This window comes from Phaenicophaeus curvirostris, chromosome 1 (assembly GCF_032191515.1).
Source record: "Phaenicophaeus curvirostris isolate KB17595 chromosome 1, BPBGC_Pcur_1.0, whole genome shotgun sequence".
Taxonomy (NCBI): domain Eukaryota; kingdom Metazoa; phylum Chordata; class Aves; order Cuculiformes; family Cuculidae; genus Phaenicophaeus; species Phaenicophaeus curvirostris.
In genome coordinates this window covers 183,331,869-183,354,114 of record NC_091392.1, presented here as the reverse complement: position 1 = coordinate 183,354,114, position 22,246 = coordinate 183,331,869, and the positions used below count along the sequence as shown (strand labels likewise).

Below are 22,246 nucleotides of genomic sequence, written 5' to 3'. Positions count from 1 at the left end.
AGGTTTTCCTCAGCTATGAATTTATTACTGTTAAAAATAAAAAAAGAATAAAATGCCTTCTAAAGCGTTAGAGACCCTCTTTAGGAATATTTCATCCAACACACATAAATAGATGGGCTGCAGTAGCTGTTAATACATTCTCTGGGTGAAAGACATCTCTGTGCAAGACATGCCTTGTGCTTTAGGTTTATTTTCCCTTCTCACCACTGGCTCTGCAACTAGCCCTGTAGGCTTCAGACAGGAGGTCCAACCCCAAGATTCAACTCTAATATTGTTGCTTCTGCTGTTTTGTGGGGATGAGATTGATCTTTTTAGGGGATTGTTTATCTTTGTGATGGAGATCTTGATTTTCATTTATACTCGGGCCACTTTAAGTGGTCTGGCAGCATAATGGGGTTTCAGAATTAGCTCAGATCACATTTGTACTCTCTTTAAAGTACTTCTGCTCTAGCAGAATGGTATTAAATCTTTGTAAAGTACATGGACATCAGATTTGAAATGCTTTGACTAACAGCTATATATTCATTTTTTGAAAATTACATCAGCATTAAGACATCACAGGTAAGGATACCAGGGTAGTTCTGCCTTGGTTATATTTAGTATTTGTAAGTGGATCATCTGATACAGGTGTAATAGCAGCCAAGGGTACGTGTGTGAAAAGACCTAATAAAACATCATGCCTTGAATTCCACTTTGAATGTGTAGTATAAGGGGAGAAACCCTGATTTGGGAATTTATCTGTAATTATTATAGATAATAGCATTGGTTCATTAATTTTGTGAGTATAACAATGAAAGTGAGGAAATGAACTGTATTGCTGAAACCAGCCTCTACAATTCAGAGGCCACATTCAGGCTGTTGCATGTAGAAAAATGTATGTACGTATAATCTGAGCAAAACAACCAACGGATTGTATCAGGAAAGGGCATGGGTATCAATACAAATAGGGATTGTACTGGTTGATGCAGTGATACGCTTTTTGGAGAGATTGGAGGCCACAGAGAAGTTAAAGGTACAGAACAAGACTTCAATTTGGAAATCCCAGTTTGGCGCTTAAATCTCTTCCGACCCCACAGTGAGATTCATGTGGGAAGAAAACCCTTTCCAGATTGCAGTTCACTGCCCCTGACTTCAGTAATAAAATAAATGTGTAAAAAAAAAAAAAAAGGCTTGTTATTAAAACACCTAAATGTACACACATTTTGAAGCTATCTTATGTGAGATGAGGGCCAGGATCCTATTACAGACAGTGGAGAATTTGGCTACATTAAAAAGTTTCTATGATAAATATTAACTGTTAACAAACAGAGAAGATTCAGGCCAGCGTTTCGTATCGTGGATAAGCAGTGCATGAGGCGCTTGTCCTTTTATTAGCGTGTGAATGTATGAATATTATACAAATGACATTTAGGGAAATGAATAGCCTGTTATTCCATAGGGCTCTCATTAATGATAACCTCTCCTGAGGTGGCTTGATTGTCAAGTCCCTAAGTGGATTAGTAAGAGTAGTGGAGAGAACAAGCAAATGTTGCAGTGACTATTCTTAATAATGGCTGCAGGTAATTAAGAAGACTAGAAGTATCTGGAGAATTCTAGGTCTAACAGCATTTTTAAAACACCTAAAAATGGAGTCAATTGTGCTTTCAAAATCATTTAGCTGGTCCTTGCACTACCAAGTAGCTTTTATTTGATGGAGGAGTTAGAAGTTAAATATTGTCTCAATAATTATTTTAAGACTTTTCCTATTTGCAGTGCTGGCTGTTATTAAATAATAATGTTTGTGAAAATTGTAGTGCAGAAACCTTTTCAGTGTCAGAAAACAGAACCCTGCAAACTTATTAGCTTTCATACACTGTGTTCATAAAAAAAACCCACAAGACAAAATATGTGCTGCTAAAAGATGAGTACAAAGCCAAGCACTAAGACTACATGATCATGTTCAGCAAGGTGTCACTACTTGCTGCCTTCTCCTGGGAGCCTGACAAAGAACAAGGGGAGAGCCAGCCTTTCTGGGGAAAGGACTATCTGTGCAAATAACAGAGTTTTTATTTGTATGCTGGCCCTTAGCAGACCTGCATTCTCTACATGTAAGTGTTTAAAGATAAGATCTCAGCTGAACAGATAAGGATCTGATTTTCTAGGATGGGATTTAGTTCATTTATCTGCTGTGTGCCTATTTCTTTGGATTGTAATGAAGCAGCCCTTTCTGTAGAAGTCCCTAAACTCCCTAAATACTCAAAAGGAGAAAGAAAATAGATTTAAAGCCATCAGAAATGGTCATGTACACCTAACTTGTGTGTTCAAACTAAGATGAGTACAAACCCCCTTTGGAGGTTTTCACAGTCACCTATCACTTTCCATTGATAACAAAGTGGATTTAAGCATTTCAGAACGACTCATCTTCAGAACCTTAAAACGCAGCACTCTGATGCATAATGTGGGTGAGCTGTATCCAAACAATCACTACAATATATAAATTACAGTCTCTTAGTGAGTACAAAAAGAATCATCTACAGACTCTAACCATGAAGATAAAGCAAAAAATGTGGATAACTTATTTCTTTGGGGACTGATTTAATAAAAACAGAAAAAGTTCTGTGTTTCACATTGTAGGAGCACACAGAAGGCTGAGATTGTATCAATTTCTTCCTACCCAAGCTGTGGTACACCTGGAAGGAATACTAAAGCAGAAAAGACATAGTGAAATCAAGTAGACAGCATCCCCTACAAACATTTGAAGTGGATATAGCAGCTCTGTGGGCACACATTCCAGCAGAATGGGGGAATCAAGAAGCTGCTTGCTTATTCCACTATCTAATGAATTTAGGCAAGTACAAGGAATCATATCAAGAGCTGTCAAAGCTTTAATAATAGTAATAACAATATGCAATTTCCCATAATTTTCTCTGTATAAAGACATTAAATGCACTAAAGCTGTACTGTCTCATATACAGCCTAGTAGCAGGAGGAAAGACACTGAGCTCTGGAAGCCAAATTGGACTGAGCATTTGTCAAGCCATATCTTCTTGACATGCCCTTTCCAGCCCAGAACTTCAGAGGCAACCATACCTTTCCAGAGTGATCTCCAGATCTACAGCCTTCAACGTTCTGACTCCCAGACAGAGTCAGTACCTAACTGGCTGTATCTGCATTAAAAAATAATACATACATATATATATACACCAAAGTGTCTTTGTAATGACTTTTTTGTCTTCTCACCATCTGAAGACTCTCCATAAATTTTTCTGCTTTGCTCTGCCTTCATCATTTTCAAACCTTCTCTGAAAAGGTCTTTTCTGTCTTCATGTTTCTATGTTTAAGGCTTTTATGGAACACTTTATCTTTGCCAAACATTTTCAGATGCATTTTGCATGAAAGACGCTGTCCTGAGGAAAAAGGGTCAGCTCATACTGTGCTGTTTGCACAGAAAACAAGAAGGAGAAAGAGCAATAAAAGAGCAACTTAATTACTTTGGAGCTGCAGTGCTTCCTACTACCACGGCCTCTGCATGAGGTCCTGACGCAGCCACCAGAGTTGACTGCAAGAGGCATGATCTTGCTGACAACTCCTCTGGTGCTGCTTTAACCAATGTCACTGAGCAGCTCACAGCAAATGAACAAGCCACAAAGAGCGGCAGGACATCAGTGATATAACCCAGGCTAAAAAAACATCAGGAAATATCAGTGACCTCTGAGAAGCATAAAAGCCTTTCTGCCCCATTTTCCTCTCCTGAACAAATGCTTGCCCTTTTCTGCTGGTGCTGTTCACCTCCCCTTGAGAGGTGCTTTATTCAGAAAAAAAGAGTGAAAAATCAGAGCACAGCTGCAAAAATGAATTTCCATTCGTTTCCTCAGTATTGACATATTTTTGTAGCTATACAAGCTAGGATGATACAACCTAGCCTACATTACACAGTTTGAGATTGAGACACACTAAATAAATCTAGATCTCACTTCTGAGTTTCTCATAGAGCCAAGGATCACTAGTGACTATGCCTGGTGCTGTGGGGTAAGCAAATTCATCAGTAGGAAGCACTTAGGAATTTCCTCATTCCTCAGTGGATTAGGCTTTGAACTGAAATTCACTAAAGTGAGAAAAGTCCAAGGGAATCATGATTTGTTTTGTCTAGAAAGCACCAGTGCTTTGTAAAGGAAAGTGCTTTCTGGCCAGCGCTAGCAGCTATCTGCCCGGCTTAGCAGCCACTTCAGTTCTCCTTTATTTGCCCCCTCTTCTTCCTGCCACTTGACCTCAGGGGGAGATTCTTGCTGTCTGTCCCTGCTTGCAGTTCCAGTGCTGGAATAACTGAGCTGTAACCAGAAGTATTTATTTTGCCTTCTTTCTTTTTTCAGGATTCAAATATTTTGCTTTGCCACTTTTGTTTCTCCTTAGACTTTTTTACCTGGGCCCCCACCTACATGACAAAATCAATATTGAGAACTTTAATCAACCATCTCTCTCTGTTTATGCCCAGTGACATCCCCCGCATAGGACTTTTACCAGAGTCCTCCAGTTCGAGTATACAAATGTGAATGGATATAGCAAATTCTCAGTATTTTTGTTAAAAAGGTTTCAGCAGGATTTTATGCCTCTGCAATCTAATAATTGCCAGTAGCATAGTAGGTGTCTATGACGTTTCTTTCCTTACAGGTTCAACAATCTTTGTGTCTTATTGCTGCAACAACTCGTAATCAGCAAGCCCACTGTCAAATGTGCTCTTTTCTGCAGTGGCTCCAAGCTGAATTGAGGCAGTGTCCTGCTTTCAGCTTAGGAATATCATAGCAATCATTGATATTTTGTTCTTTTTGTGCTCATATACTATATACATGGCTTTGCCCCTGAGAAGCCAAACATAAACGAAAAATATATCAAAACCACAAAAACATTGACTTACTCTTTCATGGGTAAAATATAGAAAGGGTATTTCTGCCACTTGAAATTAAAATCCATCTCTTTTTTATGTCACTGAATTCTATCAAGGAGAAATTTGGTTCACTCCTCAGGAATTATTTTCTCTTTAAGATTTGTGTTTATTTACTTATTCTTCCAAAACTGACTTCGTCTCATGGCATCCCAAGCTACTCTTATACTGAAATTGCACAGAGTATATCAAAGAAAGAACATCTCACAGAAGCGCCTCCGCAGCGTATTATGAACTGCACAGCTCCCAAAGAGCAGTTTAAAATGAAGAACAACCTTTTCCAACCTCCTTTTCAGAACTGCACATGGACATTAGCCAGACACAGGACTGAGCTGCAGAGGGTGCATTAAAGTCCCCATCTGCTCTTCACAGTGCTCATCACTGATTTATAAACCACAGTAAAGTCATTTGGCCAAAAAATCATAGTGGATCAGACAAGTGCATCAGAAGACAGCTGAGCCTTTCCTCTCAGTGCCCAGACAAGCAAATGTGTCCCAGCCAGCCAGCATTTTCCCAATATTTGATTCCAGAGTATGTGATGTCTGAAGGTAAGACACTCTCCAAACAAACCAGCAAAGCCAGATTTTGTTCTTGTTTACACTATTTATAGGCATTACCTCAGTTGGTCTTGGCATGACTATTAATTCATTCTAGCGGACACCATGTCAAAGTATCTTTGAGGGTCTCAGCAGCTTTCCCGAAAATTTGGAAGAGTTTTCAGAAATACATCTGCAAGTTTTCACTTCCCAGGGAGCCTGCTTTTCTATCCCACTCCCTTGCTTGTACCCCACTACTCGCTGTGGTGCTATGATCTCACCCTCTGCAGACTCTCTGCCACAGAAGAATTTCCCATGGCCTTTTCTGCCCAGCAAGATGCAGGCTTTACATGGTCTCTCTTTGGAAAAAAGATCAACTCTATCCTGGGCTGCATCAAAATAAGTGTGGCCAACAGGTCGAGAGAGGTGATTCTGCCCTTCTATTCCTCTCTTGTGAGACCTCATCTAGAGTACTGTGTCCTGTTCTGGAATCTTCAGCATAAGAAGGATATGGAGCTGTTGGAACTGGTGCAGAGGAGGGCTACAAGGATGATCCGAGGGCTGGAGCACCTTCCATATGAGGACAGGCTGAAAGAGTTGGGCTTGTTCAGCTTGAGAAGAGAAGGCTACGAGGTGATCTTATAGTGACGTCCCAGTACCTGAAAGGAGCCTACAAGAAAGCTGGAGAAGGACTATTCATAAAGGCTTGTGGTGATAGGACAAGGGGGAACGGGTATAAACTGGAGAGGGGCAGACTTAGACTAGAAATGAGGAGGAATTTCTTCATGATGAGGGTGGTGAGGCTCTGGCACAGGTTGCCCAGGGAAGCTGTGGCTGCCCCATCCCTGGAGGCGTTCAAGGCCAGGTTGGATGGGGCGTTGGGTAACCTGATCCAGTGGGACGCGTCCCTGCCCATAGCAGGGGGGGTTGGAGCTGGATGATCTTTAAGGTCCCTTCCAACCCAACTGTTACGACTCTTACGCACCTCGGGAGCTCGGGAGCAACACATTTCAGCAATAGATGCTACGGGGCAGCCGAGCGACGCTCGGAGCCGGGTGTGGGTGCGGGTTTATAGGACGCCCGGTCCCTCCCGGCGATCTCCCCCCGCCCCCCCCCGCAGCCGCTGGCGAATCCCGGCCGTGCCGCCCACCGCGGGGCGGGCCGGGGGCGGTTCTGGCCGCGGCGGCGGCGGGACCCGCTCTGCCCGTCTCCCTCGAAGGGCGCCCGGGCTCCGGGGAGCTTTTCCTCCCGCCGCGCTGCTCGGATCGCGGGGCGCTTCGTCGCTGCCCTCGGGGTGCGCTGAGGAGCGCCGCCGCCTGCCCCCCACCCGGCCCGACCCCGGCGCCCCCCGAGCCGGGAGGCTCCGCTGGACGGTTTGGCTTTCGGCGCTGTAATCGAGGGCGTTTGGGTTTCACGTACGTTTAAGCCGGGTATGTGTTGGGCCTGTTTTTGATTGTTCCCGAACGTGTTTTGGAAAGAACCGCGGTTGGTCCGTACTGACTTGGCGGGTTGTGGAACAGGGAAAGGCTGCCCAGGGGGGTGGTTGATTCACCTTCCCTGGAGGGGTTTAAGGCACGGGTGGACGAGGTGCTGAGGGGCATGGTTTAGTGGTTGATAGGAACGGTTGGACTCGATGATCCGGTGGGTCTCTTCCAACCTGATTATTCTATGATTCTATGATTCAAAGTGCTCGGGTTGAATTATTCGCTTTGGAGAAATTGGTGTTTTGCAGGAGGCAGAGAGGGCGTGGGGTGCGCTGCTATGGGGGGAAGGATGCTCCGGGGAGGGAGGCACAAGCTGCTTTCCAGTTCCGAAAGATGCTGCAGACCGGGGGTTCGATTGCACGGAGTGTTGGGTCATCACTGTGCAAGCACAATTTTCTCTCTGTGACAGGGGACAGAACGAGAGGGAATGGCCTCAAGCTCTGCCAGGGGAGGTTCAGGCTGGACTTCAGAAAAAAAATTTTCACAGAAAGGGTCATTGGGCACTGGAACAGGCTGCCCAGGGAGGTGGTTGAGTCACCTTCCCTGGAGGCGTTTAAAGGGCAGGTGGATAAGGTGCTGAGGGGCATGGTTTAGTGCTTGATGGGAATGGTTGGACTTAATGATCCTGTGGGCCTTTTCCAACCTGGTGATTCTGTGATAAGCGTAGATTGCCGCCCGTGTGCTCTTTCACATTGTTTGCGGGAAGATGATGGGAGAGGAATTGCTCCCTCTGCGAATAGATTGTAAAATGCCTGTCCGATGTACTGGGAGAAGAGCTGAGCTTAGACAGCGCAGCGTGGAAAAAGAAATCAGGATGGATGCAAAAAAATCACGCCCTTTCCCAGCACTTCATGTCTAGCTAAAAGCTGCAGGCTGTTGCAATATTATATCAGCAAAGGTGCTGAAATTCAGGACAGAAAACAAGTGAAGCAAACTCTTCTTACTTCTGCAAATACTGAACAGTTAGTTAGAGGGAAATTGTGAAAATAGTGGTAAAGGGCTGAACAATAGTGGTAAAGGGCTGAGCACAGTGATTAACATCTATATAACCAAAACCAATTAGGAACGCATACTAAATATTATTAAATTTAATTCTCAGGTAACTGTTGCAGAATGGGAGAAAGATGAATAGGAAAAAATATAAATAGATAGGTGTAAATATATAGGATGTAAATAGTGCTGGCAGTTTTATTCTGATAACAAATTCAGCTGGAGGCTTGATGAGTGTTTCCTTATGATTTTGCTTTTTACAGTTATTTTGACCCCGCTCTGACCCTTTTATGCCTGAGCAGACTGAAACAAGGTGCAACCAGAAACCACCAGCCTCCTTCTCTGTGCTATAACACCTAGAAGGGCTTGTTCCCTGCAGGAATTGTTGCTGCTGATTGTAGCTGGGTACTGTCTGCCTTCCTTCCTCGCCTTTTCCTCAGACTGGGTCATCCATATCACCCAAGGCAGGGGAAGGAGAGACAGGCACGTTACCCCCAGCTCCCTCACATTTTCCTGGCTGTCGGCTGCTCTGGCTTGCAGGCTTGCCTGCCTGCAGACTGCTACTTGCTATATTCAGTACATGTGCATCGCTGTCAACAGGAGAAATGCTGTTGAACTGGTGGGGAAGGGGTCCTGGGCTATTTCAGCATCCAAGTCTACTCTAGTAATGTCGACAAGTAGGTGAGTGTATGTGTATGAATGCACTTGGCTTAGGAAGTTATTGCTGTTCACATTTTCAGAAGTAAAAGGCTGACTGGGATAGCTTGTGTCTGCCAAGTGTCTTAGTTCATAATTGGGTCTTATTGGTGCAGTGCATATTATAAATTGTATTCTGTAAATTCCTCATCGGAGGCAGGAAGCAGTGGGGTTTTCCTTTTGGTGCCCCATCTACACAGAAGCAGAAGAGGAATTAGTGCAACCAAAGAGTACATCCAGAAGTTACTGAAAAAATCTGGTGCTCTGAAAGGTTTGAAATTTAAATACTAAAAGTCAAGACATTTTCACCTCTGCCTCCTGCACACTCATGCAAGCACTCCTCCCCTTGTGTCTTCATGACTGCGGTTACCTCCTTTTCCTGGCTGGTGCAGAGGAAATCCTGTTACAGCACAGTCAATCCATGGTGGTGCTGCAAAAACTCACCTCTTAGTCTGCTGCTTTGGTTGCATCTCCCCTCTTTGTCAGTCCTGATGCTGCTTCTCCTTCTCCCCTGCTTCGTGCACGACAGTTTCAGGCTTCACTTTCAAATGTCCTCGATAGTTTCCCTGCACACAATGTACCACTTCTCCTGCTTTACCAAGACATAACTGCTGGGCTTTGATCAGCCCATGCTCTCAGCATCTGTCCCCCTCACGCTGTCACCTTTATATTTCCCTGAGATTCAACTTTCTCTTACTTGTAGCTTCATTTAGGCAACTTGTCCATCATTTCACTAATTTCCTTGCTATGTCTCAGCACATTCGCTTTTGCTATGATGCTTTCCGCATATGTCTGATGAGATGCTGAGACAAGCCCTCACCCGTGCTGCCACCATCCGTGTCTCTGAATTAGTCTGCCTCTGGATTTGACCACAATAGCGTTCTCTAAAGCTTGGACACCTGAGAGGCAACACTGCATAGATCACTGTAGCGTCTCCGTTAACCTCCCTTGTTCTTTTTGGCATTTCAGGTGCAATCCTGCCCCCTTATGCTTACGTGTTACAATCTGGTTCACTGCAACTCCCTTGGCAATAGTGTTGTATCTTTGCAGACTGTTTTGCAAACAGTGTCAATATGTAAACTTTATGCACACAAATATGGAGATGATAATGCCACAGTCTCTTTGTCAAGGAAGACCATGCAGCCTGTGTTGGTAAAATAAGGAAAGGCATAAGGATGAAGATCATCTCTGTTACACCACTGAGGAGAAACAAAGAATCGAAGGAGATGGCTCTTTCTTACATCTCTTGGCAAAGCAGGCTGAAGCACCGGGGTCAGGAAGCAGAGTTACAGTTAGCAGAGTTACTGTGATAGCTCATTTCTGCCTAAAATTCCATTGACATTTAAGTTCACAGTACACAGTTGGTGGTACTGAATCTGCTTTTCTGGGAGAAAAATTCTGAAACTGAAGGATGCATTAGCAGTGGTTTCTGTTGAATGATGTACACAAAATTCTATCCTGGCTTTATATTGTGTCAGGATTTCTGAGGAGGCTAAAATGAAATCTGCTTGACATTTTGGGGTTTGATGTGGACCATATACTTTATTTTTATAAAATATATTGAAGCAAGTCTGTCAGCTGAATTTTACCGTTGGAAAGTGTTTTCTGATTACTCTGGACTCCACATACTGGCTCACAACTTCAATAGTTAAGGACTAATAACCCCATTGACTAGCAAAGTTAAGAGCCACCTATTGTTTAGCAGGGCCCCTTGCTGAAGTCTGCAGGGAGGGCTCCTGAAATGAGGTGGACATGCCCCCACAGAGTATGAGGGACAGAGGCTCTCAGCTGTTTTCAGTCACACTTGTGTGTGCAGCCACTTCATCTGGTATTGGGCAGGATGCTGTGCCGCAGCACTGAAGGGGACAATAGAGACTTTAAATCCATTCACTTCCAGATTTAGCCACATTTTGTCTTAAAACTGTATTCCTGGAAGGTGAAGGAGTTAGTGCCTGATACGTCTGAAGTTTTATCCCCCTTTACTTGGAGAGAGGCTGAACCTGAGGGTCTGAGCCTTGCATGTTTTTAGCTTCAATGACGGAGAATGAAAACAAGCTCTGATAACAAGGGCTGTTTGCCCTGGGGTTTGGTATTTTAACTGGTAGATTTTGCTCTGAAAAAAAAGCTATGTGGAGGAGCTGAAGCACTGCCCCATGAAAAGTCTGTGAGGCTTCAGGGAGAGCAAAAGCAGTGTACAGCCCTCCATTTGGCCCCAAGCATGGAGCGTAATGCCAAATGCTGCCAATACTGCTTGCGTGAAATACAAAAGGTGGTTATCGGAAGCCTACATTAAGTCAATCAAGAGCTGATGAAGTTTAATCAACTTTTGTTTGGTCTGAGATTAAATGTGTCACCATCACCACCGTACACGTGCTGGGTGGCATCTTCTCCTGAGAGGCTTATCGGTGTTGATGGGATGCTCCACATAATGACTTGCAGCCTTGGTGAGGAGGGTAGCAGTATTGGGATGATTCAACAATGAAAGGAGGCGGCAAGACAGAAGAAACTGAAATATTTTCATATACTTGTTCCACTGGGGCAAGTGGGCTTTAACTCATTCTTCATTTTTTTTTACCTTCCTTTATTTTTTGCCCTGTGAAAATCCACATTTTTAGTTAAGCAGCCATTCCAGCCTGCACTAAATTTTCTCTTCAAACAAAACTTTTGAATTCGGGGTTGCAAGAAATCAAATGAAGTATTTCCAGAAAACACATATATTAAGGAATCCTGATAGATGCTGATTACTCCTTCCATGCCCAACCTTGCACTGGACCTTCTTCTAGCCTGCTGTCTTCATGGGCACTCACATTCTGTTACTTTGAGTGTGACATCCTAACGGCTGTGTTTGACAATAGAAGTCAGTTACTGAGACCTAAAGCTGTTGGAGGAACCAAATGACTGTGTAAATCTTCATGTTTTCTCTGCCTGATCGTGTCCTGCAGTTAAACTTTAGGAGCTCAGCTGTCTTGGAGGTTTCTTCCTGGGGTTGAATTTGTTTGAAAGTGGCCAACAGTAATAAAAGTTATTCAGAGTGGGAATAAAGGGAATAAAGCTAGAACTGGACATGGAGAAATTAAATATGACCCATCACTATGGTCAATGAAAAGTTTTGGGTTTTTTTTCTTAATAAGCTGTAATTTTTCACAGGAAACTTTCAACAAAATTGGGAAATAAATACTTTTATCAAACCAGCACAGGAAGGAGACTGATTTCCCTGATGATTGCATGTTCTTTGGGTAATATCCAGACTCACAATCCCACGGGAGAAAGGACAAGGGTGGGCCCTATTTCCACATCTGAGGTCTCAGATGTACAGCAATGAGATTCTCTTCCCTGTTCACATCCCAAAAGACAGAGGGAACAGATAGGTCCCTGCTCCTCACATAACTTATTGGCAATAGAAGTAAGTACAGTGTTTGGGCTAAATCCTGCTGTACCAGAACATGGTCAGCACAAGCCTAAGCTGTGGGCTACTAGCACAGCTGAGACCATGAAAATATCTGCAGAGGGCATGAGATTGCTGCAAAAATTATTTAGGGCTGTGGAATACAACTGTATACACCAAGGAGTCTCCTATAGATAAGCTTCTTGATGCTCTGTTCCAAATATTTCTGTATACTTCAAAGGTAATTAAAATCTCAGACCTCTCCATCTCACTGTCTGCACTTGCCATTTGAATATGAATGCACACATTTAAAAAGCTTTGAGGATGTATTGTGTTTTGCACTGCATCTCTGGTGTGTTTAATCAGCCTAAGATTTGGTAGGCTCTGTTCCCTTTGCCTTGCCAGGATTTGGGGTGTCGCACTGAATGAAGGTCTCAATGGACAAGAACAGTGCTCTATGTAATCTGGGGGTAGATAGACTAAAGAAGATCATGCAAAAGAGACCAGGGAAAAAAAAGCAAAATCATTTATATTTGTCTTATTTGAAGATACAGTCCCTGTTGCAGAGATCCTCACCTCTTTCCCCTAGGAAAGCTATTCTGAAAGAAACAAAGGGAAGGGGAAGGGTCTCTGCTATGAGCAGACAAAACTGAGGGCCATAGGACCAAGCTCTTTGTTACAGAGGCATATTCGCCAGAGAAAAGATATACAGGAGCTGTTGCACCTGCCTCTCCATCCCAGTACCACCACCTGCCTCAGCCTATGCACTTCTAGACAAGGTGATGGGCTGCTTGCCCTTGCATCCAGAGGACATGCTGGGTCCATCCCTGGAGAAGCTGACTTCAGGGCTTACCTGCAGCCTCCCACCTCTCCTTCCCCGTGAGGGGGGTGATGAGGAAGCTATCTGACTCCATTTGTGTGTGACATTAATATAATCAATGTTGTCAAAACATTTTGATTTCAACAATGCTGACTTTTAACAGCTGCACTAGATAATTTTCTTTATTGAACTTGGACAGGCTTAAACCATAAGTGATTCAGTGATTGAAGGGATGAAAGCAACACAACAATGCATTAACATTCATCCCTAGAGATCTGCTTCTCTAATGCAGTTCAAACCAAATATGCTGAACGGGTAGAGCTCTGAGATGTATAATGATTGTGCAAGCATCTTTTCTTTCCCAGAGGGGAGGATCTTTTTGAAAGTGGCCCTACTTTTACTTTAAACTGCATCACCTGGGATTGTTTCTTCATATATAATCAATTTAGTTTGCTTTATTAAAAACAGTTCAGGGGCCACATTTTAATTTTAGGTATTGGATGAATATAGCACACAAAAAACCAGTATTCAGTTTGGGGACTTCAGGTAAGTGAACTTAAACTACAGCTTGTCTGAAATATAGCGAATAAATAAATAATAGTGTGTAATCCAGAAAGACCTGATTCCTGGCAGGAGTCTTTAGGGGATGGTGTGAAAAGAATTGGAATGCAGATGCAATGCTCTGGTGCTTAAAGAGGTGCCAGGGGACAGCAGGCTGTCTTGATTCTGGAACACTCTGCAAAAGAAAGGTGTTACCAAGCCATGGCTGCAAAGCAGAGATCAAGATCATGGTTTTGGTATTATACATGCAGTGATTTTACTGGACAGCAGAAGGATGTGGCTAGCAAGCATAAAACACAAGCCAGGTTTCTAGTCAATTTGTTTTCCTCTGAAATTTCTGGCACCAAGAGCAGACAAAATTCAGCATTTTTCCTTCGCAATTTTTTCAATGTAGTTATTACTTAACTCTTCACCTTTGATCTGCTTTTTTATAGGGGCTTTTCTCAGCATGCAGTCCCTTTAGATTTGGCTGCAATAATCAACCAATCCTGCACACTGGACATTTAGCTTGCATCCACAAATCTTCCTTCTTGTAAGTATATTACTCATTCTCTTTGCTTATTTTGGTCTTATTTTTAAGGAGCAGACTCAACTGACAGGTTCTGGGTCTGATCCCAGGTCATGATGTCTTTGCTTTTAATTGATATAAAAACTGTATAATGTGCAGATCCATAGGAAATGTAAATGATACAAACATTTGATCTTGTCTGAATGAATCTAGTATCCTTATGGCTCTGAGTTTCTTTTTCCCAGCCCCAGATAATACCCGAAACAAACTATAACTTGTTTTTAATCTGCAACCGAGCAATCTGGGTGCTTGTCTTCTCAGATTTTAGAAGTCATAAATTTAGATCATATTAAATCATAATAAAAAATGAAATTAGTTCAAAAATTAAAAGGAAGACTTTGCTTGTAGCAGGAAATAGTTTTTTCTTCTCCTCGTGTGCACTTTTTATTGAGTCAGTTGGTTACCGATCCTGTTTCCCAGACAGAGTGGTAAAAGGACTGTGCTCCTCAAGTCCATCTGTAAAAGGAAAAGGAAGCATCCTACTTATTTGTAGTCTTTCAGTTGCCAAAGGCATTTATGCAAGAGTAAGAAGTATTAAGGATCATATTCTTCCTGAACTCCCAAGTGAGCAGTGATTCTTTCCCTTTCCTCCCTACATTTTCAGTGGGATGAAATGTTGCTCACTTTTCTATCAAGAGCCACTGTCTGATTTAGTTGCATGATGTTAAACTGCTACATTTTTCCAGTCTAGAGTAAAGTGCCTTTCAACACTGAAGGGTTCCCTGTTTGTAAAGTTCATTCGGTCCTTTAGTATGAGCATGCAAACATATTTTTATGAACATTAAATGTTTTGTGTTACCTGTTATCTGCAAGGATAATATGTATTGATGTAGCCCTGTATTCTAAAGGAAATAAAAGTAGAAAAGTAAGGTAGTGAGGGGGAAGATAAAAGAATTAAAGAAGAAGTTTGCTGGCCTTTGTACATATATTGAATTAGCAAAGGTCATGAGAAACCTTAATCTTTTTAATAGATCTATTGAAAACTTGCTGCCAGCTTTTGGAAGTAAGCACTATAACAGAACTTGGGGGGAAAACAGAGCATTATGGATGGGGAGGTTTCATCCTGGAACTGGCATCACTGTATCACCTGGCAACCTGCACAATCCTCCTCCTGTTCTTCCTGCTCTGATGCTGAATGAAAGTGAGGTGGTTCTGGTTTCAGGGCATGAGGAAATGGTATCATTCTCTGCTCACTTCTGGTTTTAATTTTCCAAAAGAGCAAAAGAGACCAGAGAACGCACTTGTGAGTTTTTTAATAGAGACTATCAGTGTCATCTTTCATGAATGTCCTCTGCCTCCCCTTTCTATTCAAAACAAAGAGCTGTTTGCCTCATACAGAGCAAACAATTTTCGCACAGACCCAGTACCATCTTTCACCTCATCTCTCTTTCCTAGCCATTTTCTAGCCAGAATAATGGCCCATAATTTCTGTGTCACATAGGATCTGCTAACCACCAGATCCTCCCCATCAAGTGGACCATCCCAAGTCATCCATTGTGGATGTGTTGTTTCACTAGTGTAAGTGTGCTTCTTTGACCCTCATCTCCATGCCCTTGCAACACATATGTGTGCAACCATGGGAACTGGATCCACAGGAGGACATTGTGTGCAAGATAATAAAGCCTGATGGCCAGAGGAGGCTTCTGCCAGGATCCGTGGACATTTGGCACAGGCAAGCTTCTTCAACTGTCCTGCTCTAGGTCAACAAGAAACTCCCTGCCCTGCTTCACAGAGCTGTCTTTTTTTAAAGATGATAGAATTCTAATCCTGTTGCATCCATCCTCTGCCTTTCTGTATACATTGCACTGAAATTAGCCAAAAGTGTTTTACAGTTTTCCAGAAGGAAGGCGGGTAAAATTTATAGTATATTGATGCCTCACAGGACGATGAACTTCACTGTTATAACTATGGTATAGTAAATTAAGCTCTTCTCTCTTAGGAGTTGTTTACAATGAGGGCTTTTTAGAATACCTCCTACCTGTAAGAAAGAGTTGTTGGGAGACTGTGACAGAAGTGCCAGCATGAAAACACTGATTTTCTTTGATGTCAGTTTGTCTCTCTGCTTAAACATTTTGAAGCCTCCGAAACAGACAAGGTATTTCTCAGCTTGTAGTCACAAAAAGCCAGGAAGAACCAAGAAAATGAAGTGCTTATCTATGGCTGATAAACTCCCAAGAAAATGAATCTACCTATCTTTCTTTGCTTCTGATTCCTCAGTTTTTAGGGCCTCAGTGATTGTGAGTATGGTCTGTCAAATTTTATTTCACTGAGCCTGGAGAAATAGAGTTGTTGCATCAAGATAGGCAGAGAAACACAATACAGGTACCTGTGTGGTAAAGGATTTAAGACAAATGACACTATAAAAAGCTTTTTGCTTACTGCATGCCATCCTGGGGAATGCTACAATCTCATTTAACGTTCAACATAGACTATACTGGGAGATGACTACTGTCTTAGTGGTGCTCAAGATTAAATTATGTATCTTACATATAATTTGGCACCCATGGCATATGATAATTGACAAGATTTCTGCTCCTGTCCTCATTTCCAGTTTCTGATAAAACAGGGTTTATGACAGATGCCATTGAAGATGCAAAGAGGTGATAGCTTTGGCCTGGTTACCAAAGTATGATGCTGCATGGTACCTGGGATTTACCTCTTACACAACGATGGTTTACTTAATCCCTCACCTACCCAGTTTGTCCTGCTTTTGGTGAATGCCAGTTTGCCTATCTCCAACTTGCCATGAGACAAAAGAAAAGATTAAAAGCTGCATATGAGTGTGAAAAGCGCTTTATACTGAGGCATGTATGAAGGAACAACGCACAGCTGGAGGAAAATACTGAAATAATGGTTCCAGTTGAAAAGTGAGGATGTACAAATGACACCACGTGTCTAGCAGAGCCTTTCTTTGTGTGCTAGACCTTATATTGGAGACTGAAGTAGCAAAATGAAGTTTGCTCTCTTTTATACCTAAAACCAGCAGAACGGGGAGATGGAATCTGTGCCTTCCAGGTGCAGTGAGTTGTCTTTCTGAAATGCATGACTCTATCTAAGCAGTTTTCCTGTTAAAGCATCAAGGCCGAAAAACCATGAAAAACAGAGTGGGAAAACTCAGCCAGTGTTGAAAAGGCAAAATATAACCTGGAACTTCCTACAGGAGTGAGGCTCAACTTGATGACTCAGTAAGCTCCCTCAAGCCATGCATCCCTGTCCTGGCACTGCAGAGGTGCCTCTGAGAAAATAATCCAGATCCACCTACACCAGAAAATATGAGCTCCCCAACAGACAGGTCCCAGTTCTCCTGTCCCAGGAATTTTCAAGACTGGTTATTCAGGAAGCCTTCTCCTGTAAGAGTCAGAGTTCCTTGCTTATCTCCAGTCATTCAGCAACAACACTTTCAATTCAGCCTTTGCCTTAAACCAACTCAGCTTTCCAACAGTCAATGAAGGAAGGACAGGGACCTCTACAGAATTTGAAAACTTTGGCTCCTTAGCCGAATTCTGTGATTGGTTTATGGCTCTCAGAAAGATGACGAGTTTATTGCAGTTAGACATTTCCAATTTTGCCGATATACTCTGAACTCAGTAACAAAATGCATGTTTTGGGGACCAGATCTGGGTTAGATATTATGATGTTCTTCTATTTAGTTTTCAGAAATGCACAAAACCAATTGCCAGACAAGAAGATAAAGCTGACATTTGGCTTTATTGGGGGTTATTCCTTTGGGAGGATTAGGGTAAGAGAGAGAAATGGTTTGTGCCTCTTGCCTTCTTAGCCCAGCAGAAGGGAGAACCTGAGCCAAAGCAGGAGCTGTGCTGCACTGAATAAAACTACTGTAAATCCCCCTTTAAAAGGCTGGGAGATCTGATTTGCAGCGTGGCAGAGCTTCAGGCAGCTCTAGGACTGTGTAGCTGCATTTCGGTCCAGAATGGTGTCTGTATCCTGCCCCTTGTCACTGGCTGAGCCAGCCTGGCTGCTTCCCAGTGGGATTCCAATGCTAGAACTGCATCAGAGATTGTTGTCAGACATAAGGATCAGATCCATTTTTTTCTGTATGCATTTTGTACCTTTCCTATGAGTAATTCTCAGATGTCAGGACCAGGTATGTTCATCTTCCATAGGATTTTGCTGTTTTACACCAACAGGGTACAGATTGATGGTAAAAATCCTTGTAGACTGCATAGAACCTTACACTTTATGTCCATATTTTTGAATGTGTGATTAAAACAACACAGATTTTTTTTTTCTTCCTAAAATATTACCAGGAGAGCCACTTTAGCTGAAGCTAAAGTTGACATTGTCAGACCTATAGAGGCTCTAATCTAGCAAAGTGCTCACAACTCTGTTTAACTGTGAGGTTCTGATTAGTCCTATTTAAGACCATAAATTTTCCACTAACTTCAAAGTAAGTCCCATGCCAAAGCTTTTCCTTGTACCAGGGCCAAAACTGTTAATGGGAAAAGCAGAACATAGTGGATTTCAAATTTGTGAAGAATTTAAAGGCTTTTAACTTCTGTCATGTTAAAGAATTTATGTGAATTAATTCCTGAAGTTATTATAGAGCAATTCAATTAATAATGGATCTGCTTTTCATTATGATGAGTAACCAAGGATAAACATCTCCGATATCAAAGCTTATCTTTTAAGAAGGATAAATTAGCTATAATGCACTTAACTACTTCCAGAACATGGAATGAACACGTATTGTTCCATTAGTTAATTTTGGATCAGTAAATTAAAGACAGTTCAAAAGAAGTATAATCTCATAAGGACCTCTCTTTGTTCAGTCTGTTGTGACTTATTTCACAAGGTACAATAAATACTGTTTCTTATGTGGCTAAATACTATTAGGGTTATAAAATGATTTTAGTTTAGTATATTTTAGGCATCAGTATGAGTTACATACCACAAGAGTAAGAACATTTTTATATGGTATTTGCAGATGCAGTTTTGTACTCCTGTATGTCTTGTAGTCTATTGGGATGCTTGATTATGACTACCAAAAGCTCTGCAATAAAAGAATAAATAAACAATAAAACAAAATCTGCCATGTAACTTTTTATCCCTGAAAACATTATGGATGTGCATGTTCTAGTAAATTAACCCAGCCAAAGGCATAGGCCTGTCATCATCTCTCCTGTTGAATTAGCAAGCACACCTCTTGGCATGATTTTGCCCAGCTAATGCCCTCCAGGCAATGCCTGAACATATTTGGCATTAGGATTGGCCATCATTAATTCCTAAAGCAGCTGTGATTTGGCCACCCTGTCCTTGGAGATAAGAGGGAGTTGAGGCATCTTGATGAATTTTGCCACAGAAGTTGTCTCAGAGACCAGAGAATAGCCTTGACCTGTTTTATGTAGTAGTATAGATGTAGTTCTGGGGTATAGAAAATAAAATATGATTTAAAAACATAGAATTAGATTCTACCTAGCACTTAATGTAGCCCCTGTTTACTTAGGCTCTTAGGACTTTTTATGGCATATCACATAACCTCGTAAATTTCATTTGCAGTGCGAAAGTACAGGGAGTAACTATGCAAACTTCAGTGACTGCAAAGCAAACTTCTTAGCATTTTCAGTGGATCTCTCCGAGCCTTCAGTGTTCTCAGAGAATAAACAGCACCAGCAGAAGCATCTTTAGTTCAGGCTGGGGCTTCTGTGGTCACACCTAGTGTCAAAAAGTATCATTCTCTGAAAGGAGCTAGCAGAGGTAGCATGTTTAAAGGACAAATTGTAAATCAGAACATTGCCAGGAACTGTGCTGGGACACTTTCCTGGAAACTCAGAGAAATACCTGGGGATCTGTGTGACACAGGAGAGACCCTAGACTGTCACACCATTACTTTAAGGGCCTGATTTTTTCTCTCTGGCTGATGCTGACAGCGTTTGCTCTCTATCACCATGAAAACCAGAGGGATTTTCCTCAAGACCTCTAGCTGTCAGTTAGAGAGAATTGATTTGAACTGGGACCACAGGATGAGGCTGAAAGCAATGTCAGGATGAGAGGGACCACTCTGGCAATGTAGTGCTGAATGGATGTTTTCTTCCTAGTGGGAGGAAAGCTCGTCAGCTTTCCTTGTGGTGCCTGAGTAAGAGGCTGTTTGGATGGTTGATTAGAAAGAATACATATGCAGAAAATGAGCTTAATTTCCTACCTGCCTGTAGCTTGCATTATCTGTTTTGTATCAAAACAAAGGCAATGAGTTATACCACGTGATTCAGCTACAGCACGTCAGCTTTTTACAAGGAATTCCTCTTCACCAAGCCTTCTCTTATGCTTCCAGACTGCACCTGGGGACTGACTATGTCAGTCTAAAGAAAAGCAGCTTAGTGTTACCCTGATCTGCTTGTCCAGCGCTACTCTGACCTTTGCCAGCACTTGAGCTTTGAGGATCCAACATAAAGTGGCTGGAGGCAAGTCTTGAGAGGGGATCTTCTTCCTTAACTAGCTTTTATCCACAAGACTAATTTAAATCCAAATATGACTGTTCCACATAACCTATATTTTTGATTGTGCCAATCCTCAGTTTAAAAACTCATGGTGGGGAAAGGTCAATTTTAATTCATTGGTGGGTAGGATTTCTCTTAAGACCTGTATTTTGGAAAAGAGAGATATAAAGATAGTTGTTAACTAATGCTATAAGAATTGCAGCATAGTGCTACGAAGTAATAACTTGTAACTTTCTAAGAACTAGACTGTCTTACATGCACATTAAATCACATTATCTGCTAGTAAAGTAATCTTGCTTTTTTTTTTTTCCTTGCAGTTCTGAAGGATACAATCTTACATTGTCCTGGGCTTGAGTAGTAAAACATAAGCTTGATCACTGGCTGATAGAAAAATGGTCGCCTAAAATAAACCTTTTTTTATGCTGCTAAAACTGCCTTTCAATCCAAGATCTCTTGTGATTTTTAAAATACAAACCCAAAAATGTCAGAACCCGACCCTTCATCTGGATTTGTAGGAAACATGGAAAATGGAACTTTTCTGGAGCTGTATCCCACATCTCTTTCAACTTCAGTGGATTCATCACCTGCTCGTTTATCCAATGTCTATGTCTATGTTTCTATATTCCTTAGTCTCCTAGCTTTTCTTCTTTTGCTATTGATCATTGCACTTCAGAGGCTGAAAAATATAATTTCTTCCAGTTCCTCCTACCCAGAATATAATAGTGATGCTGGAAGTTCTTTCACTAACTTAGAGGTTTGTAGTATTTCTTCCCAGCGCTCTGCTCTCTCAAACCTTTCTTCATGAAACTAAATGAAATGCACAGGGAATGGAAGAGCTTTGTCTAGTTTCTTGGGGAGGTAGTGCATGCAACATTTGCCTTAGAAGACTATTATGAAGAGATGGCTTTTAAAGTTTACTTCATTTTTTTTTTCTTTCCTTTCCTAGTCTTCATTTCCCCTTTTACTAATGTTTCTTTTCATTTTGGACAATGTATAATGACACTTGATTATCATTTTTTGCCTGTAATAGTGATGTTGTTTGTTTCTCACACATACTCAGTGTTCATTAAGAATATTCCTGACAAACTGTAATACAGTTATAACTGGGTGTGTAATTTTTCTGCCTTAGTTGTGACCCCTTCCCTGGTTTTGTATTGATAATATGCTAACTACTTTTCTTTTTTCTTCTTTGATTAAATAAGAAATTCTGTAGGAAATACTTATTGCAAAAGTATAAAAAAGCCAGCTTAAATTATAAATATTGGAATAGTTTAAATTTGTTGGTATTGTTTCTTTTATAATTTTGATGTCTTTTTCAGTATTTATTGATGTTTATAAAACACAACTAAAATCCATTTCTTGAAGGATGTTACTTTTGTTTATTTGTACTCCCAACTCATTCTGTATAAAGTCTCTGTATTTCAGTTTTTTAATCTCTTTGGTTAACTTAGTAAAGTGACTACAATAATAATGAGATGCTCACTGCTTGATGTGTGGAGGTATTTTTGGACCTTATTGCATCTAATTTGCCTAATCACTTGTTCCTCTAGGGGGCAGTTTTTGCTGCTGAATCATAAATACCACACAAGTCCTTTGCATCCTTCACTGATACTGTAGCTTATTCTTAATGGATGCTAGTATAAACCAGTGCTTTCTTTTAAATGTTCTGCATACAACAACCATACCTGGCAACAGAATAGCTTCTGTAACTGCACTTTAGGTTTAAGATATTTGCACTCGTGATCAGGGCCAGTAGGGACAGAAATTGCCTGTACTGGTGAGGACTTTCTGGGCCAGATTTTGTCCTGTAATTTCACAAATGTGCACTGAGGT

The 22,246-nt window shown here is 41.6% G+C and overlaps 1 protein-coding gene across 3 annotated transcripts; it reads left to right on the top strand.

The window, feature by feature from the left end:
* The first annotated feature begins 6,666 nt into the window (after positions 1–6,666).
* SERTM1 (serine rich and transmembrane domain containing 1) lies at positions 6,667–21,840 on the top strand. Of its 3 annotated transcripts, XM_069882292.1 has the most exons (4): positions 6,667–6,884; positions 13,825–13,922; positions 20,248–20,377; positions 20,731–21,840. In XM_069882292.1, exon 4 carries the CDS (start codon positions 20,895–20,897, stop codon positions 21,216–21,218), a length of 324 nt encoding a protein of 107 aa, XP_069738393.1. In that variant the 5' UTR covers positions 6,667–6,884; positions 13,825–13,922; positions 20,248–20,377; positions 20,731–20,894; the 3' UTR covers positions 21,219–21,840. The 3 variants fall into 3 exon arrangements, with proteins under 3 accessions (XP_069738393.1, XP_069738388.1, XP_069738400.1); XM_069882287.1 differs by lacking the exon at positions 20,248–20,377; XM_069882299.1 differs by lacking the exons at positions 6,667–6,884; positions 20,248–20,377 and having other exon boundaries at positions 12,877–13,922.
* The last annotated feature ends 406 nt before the right edge of the window (positions 21,841–22,246 follow it).